The 21,871-nt window shown below is 37.2% G+C and overlaps 3 protein-coding genes across 5 annotated transcripts; 2 read left to right on the top strand and 1 right to left on the bottom strand.

The window, feature by feature from the left end:
* Positions 1-5: 5 nt before the first annotated feature.
* Positions 6-1,426, top strand: gtf2h5 (general transcription factor IIH, polypeptide 5). Of its 2 annotated transcripts, none has more exons than XM_058755291.1 (3): positions 6-154; positions 311-396; positions 824-1,426. In XM_058755291.1, exons 2-3 carry the CDS (start codon positions 362-364, stop codon positions 1,002-1,004), a joined length of 216 nt encoding a protein of 71 aa, XP_058611274.1. In that variant the 5' UTR covers positions 6-154; positions 311-361; the 3' UTR covers positions 1,005-1,426. The 2 variants fall into 2 exon arrangements, with proteins under 2 accessions (XP_058611274.1, XP_058611276.1); XM_058755293.1 differs by having other exon boundaries at positions 74-154; positions 291-396.
* Positions 1,427-2,016: 590 nt separating this feature from the next.
* On the top strand, positions 2,017-9,762 carry si:dkey-12h9.6 (macoilin). Its single transcript, XM_058755288.1, has 11 exons — positions 2,017-2,468; positions 3,738-3,879; positions 4,086-4,212; positions 4,341-4,464; positions 4,579-4,748; positions 5,180-5,609; positions 5,746-5,904; positions 6,585-6,755; positions 6,975-7,101; positions 8,229-8,403; positions 8,584-9,762. The coding sequence occupies exons 1-11, from the start codon at positions 2,392-2,394 to the stop codon at positions 8,769-8,771; spliced, it is 1,890 nt and encodes a 629-aa protein (XP_058611271.1). The 5' UTR covers positions 2,017-2,391; the 3' UTR covers positions 8,772-9,762.
* A 209-nt stretch (positions 9,763-9,971) lies between these two features.
* nrbp1 (nuclear receptor binding protein 1) lies at positions 9,972-21,619 on the bottom strand. Of its 2 annotated transcripts, none has more exons than XM_058755289.1 (18): positions 21,413-21,619; positions 20,808-20,891; positions 19,718-20,041; positions 19,507-19,629; positions 17,764-17,865; positions 17,587-17,676; positions 17,205-17,245; positions 16,713-16,972; positions 16,553-16,611; positions 16,373-16,471; positions 15,272-15,404; positions 15,076-15,163; positions 14,917-14,967; positions 14,634-14,769; positions 14,372-14,425; positions 14,221-14,284; positions 13,626-13,681; positions 9,972-11,636 (listed from the first exon to the last, which is right to left on the bottom strand). In XM_058755289.1, the coding sequence occupies exons 3-18, from the start codon at positions 19,952-19,954 to the stop codon at positions 11,541-11,543; spliced, it is 1,689 nt and encodes a 562-aa protein (XP_058611272.1). In that variant the 5' UTR covers positions 19,955-20,041; positions 20,808-20,891; positions 21,413-21,619; the 3' UTR covers positions 9,972-11,540. The 2 variants fall into 2 exon arrangements, with proteins under 2 accessions (XP_058611272.1, XP_058611273.1); XM_058755290.1 differs by having other exon boundaries at positions 16,713-16,796; positions 16,878-16,972; positions 20,808-21,609.
* Positions 21,620-21,871: the final 252 nt, after the last annotated feature.

The raw sequence follows: 21,871 nt of genomic DNA, 5'->3' as shown, positions 1-21,871 counted from the left end.
TAGCTATACTATGCTCCAGGCCAGCAGAGTGCAGTAGAGCTCACAGATCGAACATAGTCTGTTAGTAGAGGAAGACCATTGTTAGCAGACGGTGGACACTGTAGGATTAGAACAAATTGACCACTGACAGATAAACACAACAAAAAACAAACATGTAAGAATGATTTTTGATACGTGATTTGCGAATATATGTTTGGAGATACGCACAGTATGTGAAATGTTTGTAACGATTACAAACATTCACGGTAACGTTAACCTGCTAACTTTTTGTTATTATTTCTAATGTTCAGAACAATTTTGCCTTTTGTAGATACATAGGCTTTAACTGAAGAACCAGAAGTGTTAACACATCCCGTCCAAAATGGTTAATGTCTTGAAAGGAGTTCTCGTTGAATGGTAAGTTTTACATATAACGATTTAAAGGTGCATTCAGTATTTTTTTCTCTGATTAAAATTTTTAAATTAGAAATAAACAATAATTAAAAAAAAAAAAAAATCAATGTGAAGTTATAGAAGTTATAGTAGATGAAGAGATAAGTAGTCCGTTTTAGTTTACATGGAGCGGGTCGCCACATAAGTTAACATCGGGTGACCAGCAGAGGTACCATTCACTTGAGCTTGGAACCGCTTGTATACTTGCTTGCGGAATCAATCTATTAATATTTGTGGTTGACTGACTAGAGTATGTTACCTGTAACTGAAAACTTTGGCACAAGGTGTAAAAAAAAAAAAATAATAATAATAATATATGAGTGCACTTTTAAAATAAAATCACACAGCAGTGCACAATAATTTATGATTCTTCTTTGAAAATATGAAACAGTGACCCAGCTATGAAGCAATTTCTTCTATATCTGGATGAGACGTCGGCATTGGGGAAGAAATTTATAATCCAGGATTTGGATGACACGCATGTTTTCATCCTAGCTGAAGTTGTGCAGATTCTCCAGGAGCGAGTAGGAGAACTGATGGACCAGAATTCATTCCCCATCACCCAGAAATAAATGTCTGAATCTGACAGCAGACCTTACAATCTGTGGGAGCAGATGGATGTGGAGATTCTTTCAGCACAATTGCACAAACACAGATTTAACTGAAATATATAGATGACTGGCTACCAAGATGATGCCTGTTATCCTTGTTTTAGTTCGACTGTTGCATACATTTTTCATCTGACAGAATTATATGTTTTATGTTGCATATGTTTCAAAGACAGCTTCTTGAATCTTTGCTGTGTTCTGACAATATGGTCAATGAATTCTGTTTTGCATGGAAAATGGCATTAGCTGCAGAAAGTAAAAATTAATGTTTTTTTTTTTCAGCATTTCAAAATTGTACACAAATTGAAAGCAGATGGTTGAAGACAGTGTGATTTATATACATGCATAATAACAAGCATCAAATTAAAAAAAACTTAAAAAACAAATGTTCTCAATATGTGCTTAATTTGTTTCCTGGATACATTATAATTAGCCTTAAAAATTAGAAGACTGCTGTATTGATAAGTGCCAGTTTGTAAAATTCCAAGCTCCCTTTTCTGTTTATTCTCTTTCTAGTGAAAAACCAGCTCAAGCCACCTGCACAAGGGTATGATAGGATAGCATTTAGACAACTGAGATGTGTCTGTAATCAGGATATTGGTGAAAGACTTTACCTTGTGTGGGAGAAGAAACCGCAAAATCAAAATAGTGAACAGCATTATATTTCCAAAATATCCAGCATGTTTTGATTAAGGAAGGGAAAGTGGTGTGATGCACTCTTGGAAGTACCTAGTAGTTCACCTAGTAAAACTGACTGGCTATACAACGCCACTATCTGAAAATAAGGTGCCATTTCCTCTTTTAAGAAGACCATCATGTGGAAGTAAGAGGAAGTGTTATTTTGTGTCAGATCTATAGCTTTGTAGTGTTACATCCAGTTTATTTTATCACCCAACAATACAGCTATGATATAGATCTATCTATATGTCTCTGTCTGTCCGTGTGAGCCTAATCAAAGTAATACAAATAGAAGAGCTGCAGCTGTTTATTATTTAAAATGGTCAGTGCACTATGATTTGGACAGCCTCATAACAACCGTTTGAAATTCATGAAAAAAAAAAAAAATCAATGAATCATTGATTTTGATTAAAATTGAAACCGCATCTATCTATCATTGGCCACGATGTCTTTGCAACATTTTCCCGAGTCTCTTGTTCTCCAGACAGCGCAGATGTACTTCCACGCACCTCGTCGTGGCGCTGGGTTCTGTGTGAAGTTCTCGAGCGTGCGCACATCCACCTCCACTAACGCACAAAGCGCTTCTGCTCAGGTTACTGTAAATGAGACCTCCAGTCTTACTACAATTACCTGTTTAATGGACTAAATAGCCAGGAGGACCAGAAGCCATAATATGAAGAAACGCTACATGGATATAGGCAGGCTACGGAAAATGAAAAAGATTAAACTCACAGAGAAGATTTCCGAAAGGTATGACACCGCGCGCGCTGCTTTGTTGTTTTGTTATTGCTCTTATTCGTTTTCACCTGAATGGCTCGCGCTTGACTATTCATTGCGCGCTGAACGGATTGACGCAAACAATAAACAACCAGCATCTCCCGATGTGATAACAAATCGGGGTTTAATTTCGAGCCAATGCTCGCTGTGATTTAATGGATGCATACAAGGCCGAATCTACAACATTTCGTTTAAAACAGTACAGCGGGTCATGTTGCTAACAAAATATTTGAATAACAAAAATATCCTCCAATTGAATTTAGCGTTGCATATTAAGAAATCCTACAGTATTTTATTATTTCATTTTCTGGTATTAGTAAACCTATAGCTATTATTAATGTGATTTGATGCAGCGTCAGCTAACAAGTAGTCATGTTATTTCTTCATGACAATACGATGGACTGAAAAACAGACTGTCTGAAAACACAGACAAACTGACAAGGGCCTCTGACTAGACAATATGCGCGCAGGAATGTCGTTTATGTAAGTCATTTTTCTCAGGGATTATTTTGCTGTACCTTAAATTATACATATTTATCAATTTAATTGTTGGTGCATTTTGTATTTTATCAGGTTCGCTGATTGCAGACTATTGTTTCTAGTGAGGTAAACACACGACAGTGTAGTCTGAACGGACCCCGTCTCTTATTTATATAGTGTAGTGACCTGGACAATAGCCTCCTGTGTTTATACGCTTCATAGTGCAATGAACGTGCGCAGATTTCTCCTGAAACGGGTTCTTGTTCTTTAAATAGCCATGGCAACACTGTAGATTCGACGTTTAGGTGCTGATGCAGAAGATGAAATGTTGCCATGGTTACCAAACACAAAGGGATGTGTGGAGCGCAGAAAGCCTGAACAAAGGAATGGAGCACAATGGACTGTGCGACCAAAACATGGATTGTAACGTCTTCAAGAACTTACTTTCTGCGCCTTTACATCTCACGTACATGCTTGTTCATTTTTCGTTTGAAATACAGAAAATATTTTTTGTCTTCTTGTCAGCATGAAGTTATTAAAAAAAAAAAGTATACGTTAAACACAGAGAACGCGCGTTTTGTAGTTGTATAAGGACTTCTGTTTTGACTTTAGAAAGATGCATTTTTATTTTATATAGTTATCATAATTGGATATTATACTTAATTAAAAATAGTTCACATAATTGCAGCTGTAACATTGATGACATTTTCTTAAAAAAAAAAACAGTCTAATGGTAAGTCATTTTAAATGTCCTGTTTTCAGCGCGTACTCTGTTCTGAAGTTCATGATCGTCTGGATGCTGGTGCTATTAGCTGACTTTGTTCTGGAGTTCAGACTGGAATACCTGTGGCCATGCTGGCTCTTTCTAGGGACCGTCTACACCACATTTCACTGTCACGGACTGGTAGGCAATTTTCTGCTCTGCACATGCAGCTGTATTGTTTGCTTTTAAAATAATAACAACCCCATCTATCATTACAAATGAATTTTCTTGCTCCATTTTTCATTATGTTGTGTTCCTGCATTTTTTTTCCTTTTTTTTTTTTCCATTTCATATTTACAAAGAAAAAATAGATATTAAACCAACAAACCTCTGCTTTTCTATTACAGGCCATCTGTGTTGTTTTCGTGTGTGCAGCATTTACCCTGGACTTATTCTGTTTCATTTTTGTACCCTTACACTGGCTGTTTTTTGCAGCCAGCACATATGTCTTACTCAACTATATGTGGCATACAGGTGAGCCCTAAACGCTTTTAATCAGGTTGCCATTTAATTAACACTTACAGAGTCACTGTGCATTTGGAAGTATTATGGATAAAAACAATATATGCATTCATTTACATATATGCATTATTTATTTGCAGAAAAGGGAATCTGTATGTCAACTGTGACATTATGGATACTTTTAGTGTATATGGAGGCTTCTCTACGGTTGCGGGACCTGAAAAGCCCTCATGCAAATCTGTCCCATCTATTTGCTGCACACTGGTAGGTTCTGATTGGCAATTTATTTTAGAGCTGAATGTAATATGGGGTTTTAAATTAACACTAATTTTACCAGCTGTACTATAATTTAACACAAGCTATTATTATTTCTTCCAGCATTGGTTATCCACTAGTGTATATGGGATTTGATGCAACATGCTACTTCTCCAGTATGTTTAAGCTGCGCACTCAGAAATCAGTTCAGAGTGAGAATGACCTCCACATGGATCTCCTGCAACAATCCCTACCTCCTTACATGCACCTGTACCCAAAATTGTGGATGGAAGGTATGTATAATTTCTTTTAACGTACCATGTAATATGTAGCTATCTTTCTAAAACGTTCAATAGTTTAAAGGGATAGTTCACCCAAAAATGAATTACTCACCCTCATGTCATTCCAAACTGTAAGATCTTCTTTCATCTTCGGAAAAACAAATTAAGATATTTGTGATGAAACGCGAGAGCTCTCTGACCCTCCATAGACAGCAAAACAATTGACACTTTCAAGGCCCAGGAACATAGTAAGGACGTTGTTAAAATAGTCCATGTGACATCAGGTTCAACCATAATGTTATGAAGCTACGAGAATACTTTTTATGTGCAAAGAAAACCAAAAAACCAAAAACTTTATTCAACAATTTCTTCTCTTCCGTGTCAGTCTTCGATGAAGTTAATGAAGTTGAAAATATAAAATTGTGTCAAATGTCTTTATACAGATCCCAAATATAAGGTGGCCAAATCTAGGCCGGCGCAATACCAGTGTCCATCCGATTCCATCACCTCAGAGGACAAACAAAACATGGAAGACTGCCTTCAAATCCACAGACTTCCTGCGAGAACCGAAAGAGACACAAATCCACAAACCCCAGGACCCAAGCACCGTGGAGGTGAACTTCATTTGGACTCTACGTCCATGCTAGAAATGACTGAAAACCTACCTCAGGAGGATCAGAGCAGTAAAGCTCAAAGACCCTCCAAGAGCTCCTTGCCTAAAGTGCATCGAGGTTCAGTGAACATCCCTAACAGCAAAGGGGAGAAGAGGCAGAAAGCCCCCAAAGCCATCAACACAATAGGGGACTCTGCTGAAAGGTGCTCGTCAAACATCTCCCCAAGTCCCCCGAACCCACATGCCGAGCAGATGCTGAAGTATGTTTATGTTATTTCATTTCTATGTACACTGATTCAGCTCAAAATTCATATGTTTGCAAAAGTGTAATAGGCTGTGGAAGATGGTTAATGAATTTCGAGTACATTTACACTGTGATCTCCATCTGCTCCACAGGCTGGAACAAGAAATGAGGAAGCTGAAGGGAGAGCTGCAGGCGAGCAGACAGAGCGAGCAGGAGCTGCGCAGTCACATTTGTAATCTGACCAACAGTGAACACAGTCTGCGCCCTGAAGTCTCTCTGCTCAGACATGCAAATGAACTGCTGCAAAACAAGTGAGTCCTCTGATCTCTTCCTGTTGGTCTTGGCATTAGTGATCTGGGTTGATGTTAGGTTACGCTGCTTGACGTTCACTGATGTTTGTGTTTATATATATATATATATATATATCAATCAAACATATGGGTGTTTCTTACTTAACATTTTAATAGTTTTCCGCCTTTTATGTATAGACTGTATTGTTTGACCTTTTGTCTTAGACTTTTAAACTTAAACTATGAAAATCCATCATATATTTCAAATACATGCTTTTCTTTTGAATCCTACAAAATTATTAGTTTTGACAAAAATATTAAGCAGTACAACTGTTTTCAACATTTATGATAATAAGAAATGTTTCTTGAGCAGCATATCAACTTATTAAAATGATTTCTGATGGATCACGTGACCCTGAAAACTGGAGTGATGGCTGCTGAAGATTCAGCTTTGCCATCACAGAAATAAACTTTAAAATATATTAAAATAGAAAACAGTATATGATTTTTGATCATATAAAGGCAGCCTTGCTGAGCATAAGAGACTTCTTTCAACATCATTAAAAAAATCTGTGTATATTACAAATGAATGATGTGCTTTAAAGGTGACTGAAAGCTCATGCTTTTCTTACCGTAAGAGTAAGTGCAACTTGACAAATCTAATGCTGTTCCTTTAAATTCTGTGGTGCTCTGCTGTGCAGGATTCAATGTCTCACAAAATCCAGACAGAAGGACAAACAAAACTGTTCCTTGCTGGAAAAGAAAATCAGAATGGAAACAGAGGCTCGAGTTGCAGTAGAAAAACAACTTGCAGAAGTCAGAGCCCAAAAATTTGATGAAGCAACGATTTTACTTCGGAGCGCATCACACAGGTAATTGTATTAATAAAGCAATAGTGCAAGAGGCATACATATATTAATCTTGTAAATTTTTGGATTTCAGTCACTAATGATGCTTAATCTGTGTCTTTGAGACTAGGTCAAAATGCCCTGCTTTTTAATTATGGTTATAATTGGCAGTAGAATTCTTAATGCAAAATAGCAATGACAAAATAAACCTGTAAAATGTTGTATTTTTTCCATCCACTATAGGCAAGAACACAGTGAAACTCAAATGTTGAGGAAAAAAGCTAAAGATCTAGACTCAGAGTACAAACAACTACAGCTGGAATATCAGGAGAAAGAAAATCGAATGATAGCTCTAGAGAATGAAGTGGAGGTAAAGGACGCGGCTCATAGATCTGTTCAGTTACATACTGCATTGAATAGATGTGATGTGCTGGATGTTTGTGATTCATAGTTTTATGTTCTTCATGTTCTGACACGTGGATCTAGTAGCTTGCTGTCTGTGGTGTTCAGCCTGTGGCTTTTTTCTTTTCTTTTTTTTTTTGGTTGGTGTGGGTGAAAGTTTCTGTGCCAAATGCTGATTCGGAGGTTTTTTCTTTTGTTGTCATTATTTCTTGTTCCTCGCCCAGTTTAAATGCCGTTATATTGCCATCTGCTATGTAAACCATGCCAAAACAGAAACCACATCTTTCAGAAACCATTGTGCAACCTGAGAATTTTTGTATCATGATGAATTTAACGAGCTTTTGAACAATGGGTTCTTATTTATTGGAAAGCATTTTCAATTTTTTGTTTTGTTTTGTTTTGGAATTGACAGAGTAACGCAAGTATGAAGGGAATTAAACTTTGCTGGACAAAAAAATTGTAGACTTTTTCCAATAGCTGGAAAGAAACATTTAAAACAACTGTAGGTAAGGTTTTTTTTTTTTTTTAACCTTGAAATGTATGTTCTGGGAGTTTGGTGAGTGGGTACCAAATTCCGCGAAAATGGTGGATTGCTTTACGACAGCATCAAATAATAATAAACGTGCTATTCAGTGTAATTACGACAGTCAATTCCACTCATTTAACTGTAGGGGGCTCTAAAGTCACAAAAATACACAAAACTACATACAGTTGCTTTAAAGAAGAAGCACAAATAATAAATAAATCCCTTGGTACTTTATCGAATGTAAAAAGTAGTGTGTCAATTGAGTTGGATACCCATAATGGAAGTCAACAGGGACTGAAACTGTTTGGTCACAAACATTCAGCAGAAGAAAGTCATACAGGTTTGGATCAACATGAGGCTGAGTATGATGACAAAATTGTCATTTTTGGCTGAACTATCCCTTTAAGCATTTTAGGGTTGAAAGCACAATTATTTGGAACTAGACAGATGGGATTCAAATGTTCACCTGAATCATTCATAATCACCCAAATCTTTCATATCACCTTTATTTTGTACTGTTTTGCTCTGTTCCTGTCTCATATGTGCAATATTCTCTTGCTCCTCCCCAGACCCTCCAGAGGAACAGATGCACGGAGCAGGAAGCGGACGCTTTGCTCTCAGCTCTCTCCTCCTTGCAGGACAAGGCTCAGCATCTAGAGTACAACCTGAGTGCAGAAACCCGTCTCAAGCTAGACCTCTTCTCTGCACTCGGAGATGCACGCAGACAGCTGGAGATAGCGCAAGGTTCATCTCATTTCAAATCATGCCAGTTATGCAAGACTATACAAGACTTATATGGCAATTTTTATTTTTTTTATCTAGGAACACACAATATATTGGTAACATATAGGCCGGTTTTAGAATTTTTCCCCCCAAACTTATCTTCATGAGTCTGTTTTGATTTTTTTATGTCTTTCTTTACAGTTAAAATTCTGAAACAAGACCACGAGGTCAAAGAAATGAAACAGAAGCTTGCTGAAGCGATGGCCGTGGCTCCAGGTATGTCATACATGGCCCCCAGGTCCTCTATGCCTCAGTACCTCAAGTTCTTCAACTCTGAGCGCTACATGCTGAATCCCAGAGCACTCATGTACCAGTGTCTTAAGAAATAAGACCAGCGAGGACAAATCGGACGGGACGGCTTTTGAAGGATTGTTTTGACTTGACATTCGAAACACGAGGACATCTCTGCTTCAAGGTTTGCCCAAAAACTTTGCCTTTTGACAATGCCAACAGCCTCTGGTGCGTCTACGGCTGTGTTTACTGATTTCAGCAGAGACACTGAGGCCGCTTATAGGTGACCTTGCTTTGAGATTCTTTCCAGATGAAATCAAAGTTGACTGTAAATATATTGTTGACCAGCGGATGACCATCGAATGCTGAGCAAACCGCTGCAAGCTGCGTAAACGGCAAGATATCAGTATAATAAAAAGTGTGAACTTGATGAGGAGCACAGTTTATCATGAGGACAGGATATCCTGTGTTGGGTTTCAAATGAAGAGGCTCTTCTTCAGCCATGACAATAACAGGCCAATGCCTCACTTGGTCATTCTGTGCCTCATTATTTATGTGAATTCAATTTATATAACAAGCCAATATCAAACGTAAGTCAGTATGTGAATATTCAAGTGCTTTGTACCGTTTTGTATTCTTTTTACATTACACACGTTACAACAGAAGTGACCAACACCCAAAAAAAAAATACAAAATAAAATAAAACGTTTGTAGGTTTTCATGTTTCTGAAATTGTTGCCTTTTTTATGTATCAATGGGATGTTTTTTATGAGAAGTTTATTTTTCTGGCTTGACATACTTTTTTTTTTTTTTTTTCTTCCTAAACCAAAATGAAATAATGGTTTAATTTTGTAATTCTACTTGTTGGTCTGCATGCCAATTTATGTAAACTGATTGTTTTGAGAAAAAAAAAAAAAAGATTTTGATGTCTAATTGTGCATTTGTGCAAGGGCTGTTTTCTTCCAATAATTCTGGAAGCAGTAATAAAGTCATTTTCAATGATAATCTTGTATTCTTTTCCATATGACTGTGACACGAGACTTAAAGTTCTGTCATAATTTACTCACCCCTTTTTTTTTTTTTTTTTTTTAACCAAACCTATATGAAGTGAAAGCTAATGCAGTTCAGTGTCATCCACTAACTTTACTGTATGTACAGTATTCCACAGAAGAAGAAAAAAATAAGCCACATGGGTTTAGAATGACATGAGGGTGAATAAAAAAATGACAGAATTTATCTTTTTGGGTGAACTATTCCTTTTAATATTATACTTAGGAGCTGAAATGAAAGACAAAGAATAGAAGTACTCAGTATCTCATCTTAATATCATTGAATGGTGCAAATTGAAAAGATTTAACCGAGTAAAAGCAGTTATGAGTTTCTCAATGTTTTGCATGAGACAAACGAGGCAATTCAAAATGATTCTGGGCATTAGCTTCCTCCCGTTAGACAGATCAAACAGAGAGGGATTGATACAAAGCATGTTGTTTCTTTCAAAACAAGCACAGAATGAATCATCCATTTAAAATTGTTCTAATTTGTCACTGCTGGTCTGCATTAACAAAAAAAAAAAGCATTGTTTGTTGTGTGCTTTTCAATGTTTCAGGCATCAATTCCACTCCGATATCTGAAGCAATTTGCAATTCAAACCATTACATAATTAAAAAGAAACAAGCAACAATTATCAATCAGAAGAAAACTAGAATTTCTCAGTTGTTAAACTGCATTTCATGCATCGTTTCAAATTAGCTGCTTGTAACAGATGTTGATGTACCATCGAGGTGAATATGAAATTTATTGCCATCAACAAAACAAATCAGTGCAAACTGCTCACTTGGGCTGAAATGATGCTACCACCAGAAACCCTCAGAGTTTTGATAGACTGCAAATATGTTACAGTATACTAGCATGCAGACCAGTTGACATAGAAAACACTACAGGATCTGCTCAATGAAAAAAGGAATAATACAATGTGTTTGTCAGTCTATGGGTCTTCTGAATATGGATTGATTGTGTCTGTTGAAGGCACATTTTAACACGTCTGGTGCACTGGAGGTCTTTTCTTTATACTGAAACTCATAACTGTGTCACATACAGGGAAAACAGACAAGTCAAACCAAGTGCCCTTCGCTTAGAAACCATTCAAATGAAAACTTACAGCATACATTCACAGGTAATGAAGGAAAAAAAACCAGCCGCCACAATGATGAAAGTGAAACGCGCTTCAAGATAGACCATACACATATAGATAAATAATCTGTTTGCTTTTTTCAATGTTTCGAGAACCCCTTTCCTTTCACAGTCGATGTAGATCTTGCATTGCAGACCAAAGTTAACCACAATTAACGTGTGCCTTAAAAGGTAAAAAGACAGTGTTATTTGGTAATCTCAAAATAACACCGTAACGCATTCCTCTTACAGTAAAAAAGAATAAATGAATGATTGAAAGGGTGAATAAAAGATCATGAAATATGCATGTGATGTGCCTAAAGAAAAAAGATTTGCTAAAGTGCAAATCAGAAGTAACCCATCCCACACATACTGTAAGCAAAAACATTCCAAAATACAGCTCATAATACTGATTTAAATAATAAGAGTCATTTTTTCTTCTTTTAAAACAGAGAAGCAGACTGCTACACTGACAGAATAAATGTACACGGGAACCATCAGCCAACACTTTTCCACCACCTAAAGCCGTGTGAAGAACAGAGCGCAGGGGTGCTTTTCTTTCTGAGGCTCAGTTCGAGGCGTTCTGATCCCTCCCTACAAAACTCACACATGATCCTCTGAGTGATGAAGCGCTAGAGTCCCGTCCCGTGCATGAAGATAAAGGATGGTGGAGAGGAGCTGGCAGATTTGACCCTCTGCTATGAGGAAACGGTTACAGGATTCAGAGAGCCGTTACGGCTGTAGAATCTAGAGAACGCCTCCTCCAGCACAGTGGTGAGACGTGGCTGATCCCCCTTGACAGATCCAGAAAAAAAAAAAAAGAAGTTTAAAACAAAGTGGCACCAGAAAAAAAAAAGAAAAAGAACACTTTTTAAAATTTAAACAGAATATTAAAAAACTAACTAAATAAATCAACTAAAAGAGTGCAAAGCACATCTGAAATCTCAGGTAGATCAAATGGAATTGAATTCCTAGATGTATAGATCAAATAAATAATTGAAACAAAAAGGAACAATGCCACAGAAAGTGGCTGTAAAAAGCTGAATTAACTACTGTGCAGGGTCAGGTATTAAAGGCAGAGAGAGATGAAACAGGAAAAAATGCTAGCGTTACACAGATGGTACAGTAGCATTCCTTACAAAAGTGCCAAATCTGACAGATGACAATATCAAAGAGATGAACAGAGAATTCCTTGCTTATGGTCAAGAAAGAGCATGAACTGCTCATTAAGACTGGAGGGAAAACCTCTTTAAAATGAAGAAAACTGGCCGTGAACTGCAGAAAATAGTTGTAATGGAACTACCTAACAAAAGGCCATGGTGGTGCAGATGAAAAAGCTGCCGTAAGCTAATTTGCACTAGCGTTATAGTGCCAAGATCTACTGCGGTATTCTCTGTGAGAGGTCTGGTCCTGGTTTGTGCATTAACAAAGAAAGTTTTCATGTCTGTTTTTTGAGTACACCTCATCCACCGACTCTACTCTGTGTACTGTTCTTCTGATTAGCTCACATTGTCTTTTCTTACGCTTCCAGGAATCAGTCACAGCTGATCCAAACATTTCCTAAAACAACTGAATTATTGATTGGAAACATTTTATGAATGCTGGCACTGACTAGTGCTTCGTAAATTTGAACCTGTGACAAATGTTTAAAAATAAGCCTAGAACATTGTGTGATCTCACTAATAATGGCTAAACACAGTAACCATGCCAACAATAAAACTTAAGAAAAAAAAAATCCCTTGAACGTTTTTCCTCACACTCCATTATCTTTAAATCATTCCTGTGACACATGAGTTTAGCTCCATTATATACGACATATTAAACTACACCACCATTCAAAAGTTTGGGATCTGTAAGTTTTTTTTTTTTAATGATGTTGAAAACATTACCAAGGCTGCAACTATTGATCTAAAAGTACAGTTAGAAAAAAAAAAAAAGATAATATTGTCTCTAAAAACACGCCACTCTACTTAAAAGAACTTAAACTCCATCTTCTTGCATTTTTTCCTATTCCACTGCCAGCGTCACATCTTTGTCAACACAAAAGCGCATTCTGTGCGAATGGCACCTAGCGATATATTCTACTTCTGGTCCTTCACAGAGGGCGTCACACGTTAGCGGTTAATTACGTGTGCCGACATGCAGTTGGATCATTCTTTTCTCTTTACTGTTAACATTGGCATATTGTTAGTCTAGTAATATTTCTATTCAAAATTGTGATTCCTTGATTTATAAAGAATAAAATTGTGGCAAAACATTAAATTAGAATTAATTGATAAAATCAGAAAAATCGCTCAGCCCTATGTCCACCTTAACCCATTTAATCCCACTGCTCACAATAGTGACCGTAAAAAAGTTTGTCATTCATAAAGCTCCAAGGTTTTTTTTATGTATAGTAGTAACCATAGAATGTGACGAAACCGTTTAAAATGGGTTAATAACTAGGCTGAGATATGTAAGAATTTTGATGACTGCAGAAATAATTTAATTTCAGTATACACATTATCCCACCGGTCACAATTGTAAAAAATAATTGATTATTTCAAGAGGTTACTAATGACATTTTGATATCTGAGAAAAATTTGTGATTAAATGGGATTTAATATTATTGTGGTGATATGAAGCAGGGATACATTTTATTTTGATTAATAGAAAGAAAGGAACTGAATTAATCTGAAACTGAAATCTATTGTAACATGACGTCTTTACTGTAACTTATTAAAAAGGTAATTTCTTTCAAAAAGGATGGAAGTGTATATTACATCTTGAGTTAAACATCTTACCTCACTAATGAAGCCAAGCTGGACCAATTCTACCGCCAACTCCTGTACATTCTCATCTAAAACACAGAACCAATACTCCGTTGTCACAACTAGTCAACATGCTGCTGATAGAAAAGTGCCATATGTTAACAGTCATAATTCCAATCTGAACCTGATGCACTTCAGTGTAATTATTTCATAATTCACAAATAAGAACAAAAAGAACACTAGACCAGAAACATTATGCAGGTACATAAATTTGATTGAAGGCACATGGTCAATGTAAATTGCTTAATTAACAGAATCTTGCATTTTTGTGGTAGTAATAAACTTCTGTGTAGGATTAAATCAGATGTGCATTCAGGTAGCTAGCTATAAACATGCTGACAGTTCAACTAACTCAGTAAGCTTCTTGATTCTGAGCAACTTGACTTGAAAGAGAAAACCAACTGAGTTGATGCCCATTATAGCTGCGTCTCTTGCAGCTGAGAATGCAAACGCATACTCGTGCTTCATTCTGACATTTCAGAACACAACGGCATGTGAAATCAAGCTGTGTAGCTGGAAGCGTTTACCATGCTTGTGTAGTGTGTTTGGGGCCTGATAAAGTACTCACTTGGTGCCAAATCACAACTCAAGTGTCGGTTCAGCTTATCTTCCAGTTTTAGCAGTAAGGTCAGCTATAAAAAGAGCAGAGAGGAGATATAAACACAGAATTATCGTCTAACTTCAAAGTCTTTACAGCAATAAGCAGGAAAAAGGCTTACATGATGTTTTGCTCCTTCCTCCACAGGCTCGATGTTGCACTGCATTTGCACAACCTTAAAGGAGAGAGATTGTTTAAAACAAACATATGATACTAAATGACTGCAAATCCTGTTGACTTTGACTGTAACCACCCATCTAGGTTTGTCTGAGAGGGAAGTAGTAATACGGCACACAGAGACAGCGGGGGAAGGTGAGAAAACTCTGATTTATTCTTAATCATTGATAGTCGGTTACTGTCTCTTAAATCAGTCCATTTCTCACCTTCCTGGTCTCCAGCTCCGCAGGCTCAGGCGTAGGCGTTTTGACAGAGGGTGGCACGATGGGGGACTTGACAGCCTCTTGCTGAGGCTGCTGTGGGCAGGGCATGCCAAAGGCAGTCAGCGGATAGATCCCGTTCCTACATCACGAGAACCAAGAGCACGTGTCAATATTATATTTGTGCTTGTTTGAACATTGTGCCTGCTTTCTTAATATATGAATCTGGCCCAACTAGTTTCTTTTTTTTTTTAATTGGCAAGATTTAGATTATTATTTTTTAGCTCACCTCACATCTTCAAGAAACTTGTCAAGCTCCAAAGCAGGAAACTGTGAGAGTCTTATGGAAAAAGAGACAGGATTACAGAAGCCATTTACGTGGCATGACAGCTTATTTGAAACCCAAATCCAAACACAAGGCACAAATGAATCACAGGAGACGACTCACTTTAGTTGGACCTCTTTCCTTTCCATAATGACCTGGTTGGGGTCCATGTTCTTGGTCATTTCCTCTAAAGCATTTTCAGGGATCATATCTAGAAGCCAAAAGGGAAAATGGTTTCAATGTGTTTAGTTTCATTGTATTCCATTCATGAAGCTGACATTAAATGAAATGTCTGAATGATAATGAGCTCATGACTCACGCTGGTGACTGACGATACAATGTGCAGCCAATAGTTTCAAAAGAGGCACTTCAAACAGAGCTTGATGGAAAAGCAGCTCTCTGGCTGTGGGCCTCTTACTGGGGTCCACCTCCAGACACTTCTGAATAAACTCCTAAAACATACACACACACAGAAACATGACATCACATCCATTAGTACATACGTATTAAGAATAACATTATGTTGAAAAGTTGATCGGCTCTTACAGACACAGTCACCTATGGGGGTGTGTGGAGAAAAAAAAAAAAAAATGGTTTTTACAATATTTAACCATAAATTCTTAAAGGGAGGAGGGAACCATTTCAGGTGGTCAGGTGCTATGTTATGCTACCATACGCCTAATTCTTTATATCTCAGATATACTGCAACACTCAGATTTACTGGTGGATATTTGTGATTGTTATCAAAAGTTTAGTTGGATACATGCAACATCATATACTAGTGTGGGGGAAACAATCTAACTGAACTTACAAATTACTTATTTTATTTTTAATCTGAAAAGCCTGTTCCACATTCCAAATGCATCTCATCTTACAGAATTTCTCAATTATTCAATTGTGAATAAAAAAAACAAACAAAAAAAACAATTGTACAACTTTCACTACCATGTAAAGGTTCGAGTCCATAATTCAAAGAATGGATTAAAAGGATTTTAAAAAAAACATGACATTTATAATGTTACAAAAAAAGTTTCATATAAATATGGTTCTTCTGAACTTTCTAGTCATCAAAAATCCTGAAAAAAAAAAATTCATAAAAAATAAGTTCACAAAAAAAAAGGTTTTCATAAAAATACTAAGCTGCAGAAGTGTTTTCAATAACAATAATAAATGTTTCTTGAGTAGCAAATAAATATATCATAATAATTTATATATAATATCATAATAAAGACTCGAGTAATGGCTGCTGAAATTCAAAAGAGAAAAGTAGTTATTTTATATTATAATATTTCACAATATTAAAATTACTGTATTTTTAATCAAATAAATGCAGCCTTGCTGAGCGTAAAAGACTGGCCCCATTTGAACAGTAGCCAATCTTTGAATGCAAATAATTTAAGTACTGACAATCTATACTCACTCTCTGCAGTGGGTCCTCCAGAGACAGGATGGCACTATTAATGGCTTCTTGTGACACATATGAGGACTCTCCATTACTTTGGATTTCCAGCACAGCCATCTAAAACAGTGGGGAGAAAATCCTGAATCACTGGTCTGGTCAGTCCGATACCCTGACGAATGATCAACAAACAGCACTCACCTCTAAGGCGCACATTCCAAAGGAATAGATGTCCACGGCTGTAGTGACACTGGCAACAGCTGAAGTGGATGAAGGGAAAAAGCGCAAATTGTACAAAGCCATTTTTTACTTAAGTGCATTAAAACAAAACTGAAGAATGGGTTTTAAAACCTAGTTTTACCTGCATACTCTGGAGCAAAGAAGTGCAAACTCTTCTGTTCCTCCCGACATGTTTTCACATGGTTATTAATGGTGTCTGGGGCCACTACAAAAAGACAGAAAACATCAGCAACAATAATAAAATGTGTAACATTTAAACAGTCATACTCAGTGTGCTTCATCCCACCCGAGCCGATTTTGATGAGTCCATTGTGCTGTATGAAAATGGTGTCACAGGTCAGGTTCCCGTGGATAATGGGAGGTTCACATGAATGCAGATAGCTGAAGGAAGAACGGTGAGAAATGTGAGTGTAATAGGAGCTCTCCATGAGACTTATAGTGGAACATCAAAGCAAAAAGAAATGGATAGCTATAAAAGTCACAGGAAACATTCCAGTAACCAATGAGGAATTTGGGTCAACATTTCCAAATTATATATCCACATTACTGGTAAACATCTTAGTATTTGGAAAAAAAAAAAAAAAAAGAGAGAGAGAGAGAAAAGTACACACACCTTAAGGCAGATAATATCTGAGTGCACCAGCGTTTCCATGCCTAGAAGAGTCCCAGAGAGAGTTAATGGCATTGAGAAAACAAGTCTGATGTTATACTACAGCAGGCTACTTCATTAATCCCAACTAAGGAAATAATGCGTTTTGTTTTTACGATGTCCTATATTTGAAATCACTAGTATTGTACCAAAACGCTACTAGCAAATAGTACTCGCTCTCTAAAAAATATCATTCAGAGTTTTAAACAAATCAGAGTTGGACCATACAGATCAACCATGACTAACATTCAAGCAAGTAATTTAAGACAAAAAATATGTATTAGTCTGCAGTGCATTATGTCTTAGCAGCTTTTTGGTCTATTTATATAAATATATATTAAGCTACCTTTTCATTCATGGTCTTATGATTCTTCTTTGTCTTCTTTAGAAACTGCTTCAGGCTCCCAGAAGACATGTACTCTGTGATGAAAATAACCTGAAGGGGGTGAAAAAAAAGAAAGAAAAAAAGATTAAACTCCAAAAGTGGGACATTTTTTTATATTTTTGTTGTTGCGTTTCATACCCTGGCTCTGTTCTCCTTCACATCTGCCCAGTACTTGTGAAACTTTACTATATTCACATGTTCCAGCTGGATGAGGTTATCAAACACCGCCTTGACTTTTTCCTGAGAAATATAAAAAGAAAATTAAATTAATTTAACCTTGAGGGAGCTGTTTGACAAAAATGTAACATTACATCTTGACTTTGAGAGGAACAGGTTATTATAATATAATACTGAACTCTCACTTTATTATTTCATTATACAATAACAAAGTTATTTAAAAGATCAAGGGAAAAACTACATTGCTTTTAATAGCTGGACTCACTGCACTAGTCACGTGTGTTTATGGGAAATGCAATCAGCAGTGTAGACGGCAAAGCCTGTCAAAACGCAACCTCTAAAATTACTTATTGAATTCCACGAAGAGTATCTGCCAAGCAGAGCGGAGTGCAATATGTGGACGGGCCAAACAGATGGCTGTCCACGACTCTATGCCAGGCATTAATGAATCGAGTTTGATTAAAAGCGCTCACAGGCAATGACAGAGTGAAGTATGCTATATTAGAAAGAGAAGAATGACCTTTTAAATTTTTCAACACTTAAGAGATAGTTACATAACCACGGAGAATGCTTTTCTTTCAATACTTTTCATAAGTAGCTGAAGGCTCTGAGCGAGATTGCCTTTTCCATAAAGGCTTGGCAGCAAACAGGTCAGACCACTTTATGTAAGGAGCTTACACCCAAGAAATGAAGGTAAGCACACTCATTCTGTGAAGCAATCACGCTGTCCTAACACTCATAGTTAAATACTCGTTGGTATTGCTAATTCACAGCTTAACATGTTAGTAAGCAAGAACACAGGAAGCAAAACAGTTGAATCTGTGGCCATGTATGGAAATAATAAATCACCGGTGAACTTTCACACCAGAATGCTCACATCACGTGTTTAAATAAGCATTCAACAGCAAACTCTGTTCATTCATACTGGTTACAACTAAGATCAACATTATATCAAAACTGACCCGATTTACTTTATTGCATGTTCCTTATAAACAGTAAGATTTTTTTTTATTTTTATTTTTAAGAAATCTGCCCAAGGCTGCATATTTGATCAAAAAATACAGTAAAGAGTTTAATGTTGTCAAATATTACTACAATATAAAATAACTTTTCTACTTTAATATTTTTAAAATGCAAACCTGAATTTTTAGCAGCCATTCAGTCACATGATCCTATAAAAAACTAATATGCTGCTTTGATGCTCAAGAAAAAATATTCTCATTATTATCAAAGTTTTCAACCGTTGTGCCGCTTAATATGTTAGTGGAAACTTTTTTCAGTATTCTTTGATGAATAGAGTACAACATAACAATTTATTTCAAACAGAAATCTTTTATAATCGTCTTTACTATCAGTTTTGATCAACTGAATGCATCCTTGCTAAAAAAAAAAAAAAAAGTCTGACGCTAGACTTTGTAATCTTCATCTGAAACAACTTTTCATCACAATGACATTATTTAGGTGCATGCTATTTGACTTGTTAAAACAGATATGAAAGCAGGTTTTAGCAAACTTGCATTCAATCTGATTCCAATCTGGTATGGAACTGACGCATAAAATCAAGTCACACCCCACATTTCTTTAATGAATGTCATTGAAGTTTCAGCCGTTATTTCAGAAAGAAGACTCAGACTTGACAACTACCCGTCACTGCAAACCTCTCACACAGAAACAACAAAGCAGGCACAAAATTAGTAGTTTTACCTCTTGTAGTTTGAAGTTCTTCCTTTCAGAAAACATGACCTCATTCCACACCACCTCCACACCTTCCTCGGTGTCCATGGCAAGATAAGCATTGTCGATACCTGGGACGTTGCGCTGGTTAACCTGTTGAGGAAAGGAACATTATCAATGAATAATTTCTTCAATTTTGATCCATTCTTTACACAAAGCTATTGAAAGACTTGGAATGTACCTCTTCTCTCCGTTTCTGCCAGCGTCCACAGGGGCTTTCCTCCAGAATCTCAGATTCATCTTCGCTCTCCTCCTCCTCATCCTCAGTTGCAGGTGGTGCAGGCTGTGTTACTGTGGACACCGGAGGAGACACCGATGAAACCCCCTGGCCGGTAGGTGGCGAGGCTGTGGACTCAGACTTCGTGTCCATAGTGGATGCAGGGGCAGGTGTGGCGCTCTGCTTTCCTTCTTCTGACATCACTGACTGATAACTGACAGCCCTGTCCTGAACCGCCACACAGAAGACGACTGGGTGACTCACACCTCAAAGGCAGGAGGCAGAGAGCTGCAAAATTAAGAGTGATTCATCACAAGGAGTATAAACAATAGTCATAAACAGTATATGTATTTAAGATCAAAACAAAATATTACTTTTAATGAATGAAATACATCGTCACAACTTTTATGATTCAGTTAACAGCTTTTTTTCCTCCTTCAGCCAGTACCTCATAAAGACTGCAATCACAAAGCTAGCTATTAAAATATATAAAAAAATACTTTTTATTGTTTTGTTGATTTTCCTGATAGTTTTCTCTGACCTGAAAATGAATGAAGATAACTAAACAAAATACAGGTAAAGTGAGCCATACATTACACTTTTCAGGTTAACTGTCATATTCCCATGTAAATTATGGATTTTGAATGTGCCCAAATCTCAAATGAAAGGTAACCAGCAAAACATTCACCCTGAAACACTAAAAACCTTAAACTAACAACTTCAAATGAAGGATAAATCTAAACAACAGCAGAAACTGAACTGAATCATTTCAACAGTCAACTCAGTGTCACTGTGGCAGTTTCAATTAAAACTAAGGTCATTTTGACCTCCAAAACAGTACAAGACTGTAACAGCTGCTGAGGCATGAACAGACACACGCATTTGTAATGTTTACATCATTTCTCTCTCCTCAGTCCTGTCCTCAATTCACCCCAGGCCTCAGTGTATATTCAAGCATTCAAAACATACTACGCCGACTATCCCACCTCACTGATAAGAAACAAACACAACACACTGCTCCCCATCATATAAACTGCAATGTTGATTATCTTACTTTAGTCTATCCTGAGATGAGCGGCGACGCCAGCTCGCCGGAAGCAGCTAGTCGGTGGAAGTTGAGGACACAGAGGAGGAAAATCTTCAGACAAGGAGAAAAAATGATAAATCCTCAAACAATATGAGTCCGTGTAGGGGTGTAGCTGTCGAGAGGAGAGTTAGTGGTCCACAGAGATTTCAAGATATGAAATGACTGTCCAATTTCCCCTTTGCCGACTCGCGAGTGAGAAGCTAGCAGCGCAGCTCCGCGGCCTCCGGAGCCTTCGAGATTGTTATATCTGAGAAAAAGACTTCCTTGGACGATATGATAAACGTTAAATAAAATAATCAAAATATCAAAACTTTCCGGTCAGCAAAATCAGCTAAAACAGAAACAAATATTACTAGTTGTGTCAGATCTGATGCGTTTAGTCAGATAGCCGCGGATGCTACACTCCCGGATATTTGCGTTCTTCACTGAAGTCCTCACAGAACGATCTGTTTCTCCCGTAACACTTAAATATTACGACACGAATGGACTCGAATTAATTAAACACCGATATCCCTGAAAAAGCTACAGGTAAATGGCGACAGCTCCGAGTTTTGTGGTGCGCTGTTGCTTACTCCTGTATGAACCGCTCTGTGGTTTATAACGCGAATGAAAAGCTGGACCGAGTTCACACAGCGCCACCTGCTGGACGACCTCATCCTGACACCTTCACAGCTCGGGATTTAACCCTCGGTGACCGATGGGATGGGGAGAAAATAACACATGTATTCGTTCATCCTTTGTATATTAATTCACTACATATAGAGAAAGATTATTAAATATTATGCATTTATGATATGATATATGATACGTTTGGCCTATTTACGCTTAGTTTACATCAGGCACACTAAAATCTGGCTCGCGAAATCCGCTTTCCTGCAGAGTTTAGCTCTAACCCTAATCAATCACACCTGAGCATGCTAATCAGTGTCTTCAGGATCATTAGAAAATCACAGGTAGGTGAGTTTGATCAGGGTTGGAGCTAAACTCTGCAGGAAAGTGGATCTCGCGAGCCAGATTTGAGGATAACTGGT

Source organism: Onychostoma macrolepis, chromosome 20, assembly GCF_012432095.1.
Source record: "Onychostoma macrolepis isolate SWU-2019 chromosome 20, ASM1243209v1, whole genome shotgun sequence".
Taxonomy (NCBI): Eukaryota; Metazoa; Chordata; class Actinopteri; order Cypriniformes; family Cyprinidae; genus Onychostoma; species Onychostoma macrolepis.
Note: the sequence above shows the minus strand (reverse complement) of the source record. Positions and strands in the feature narration are given on the sequence as shown.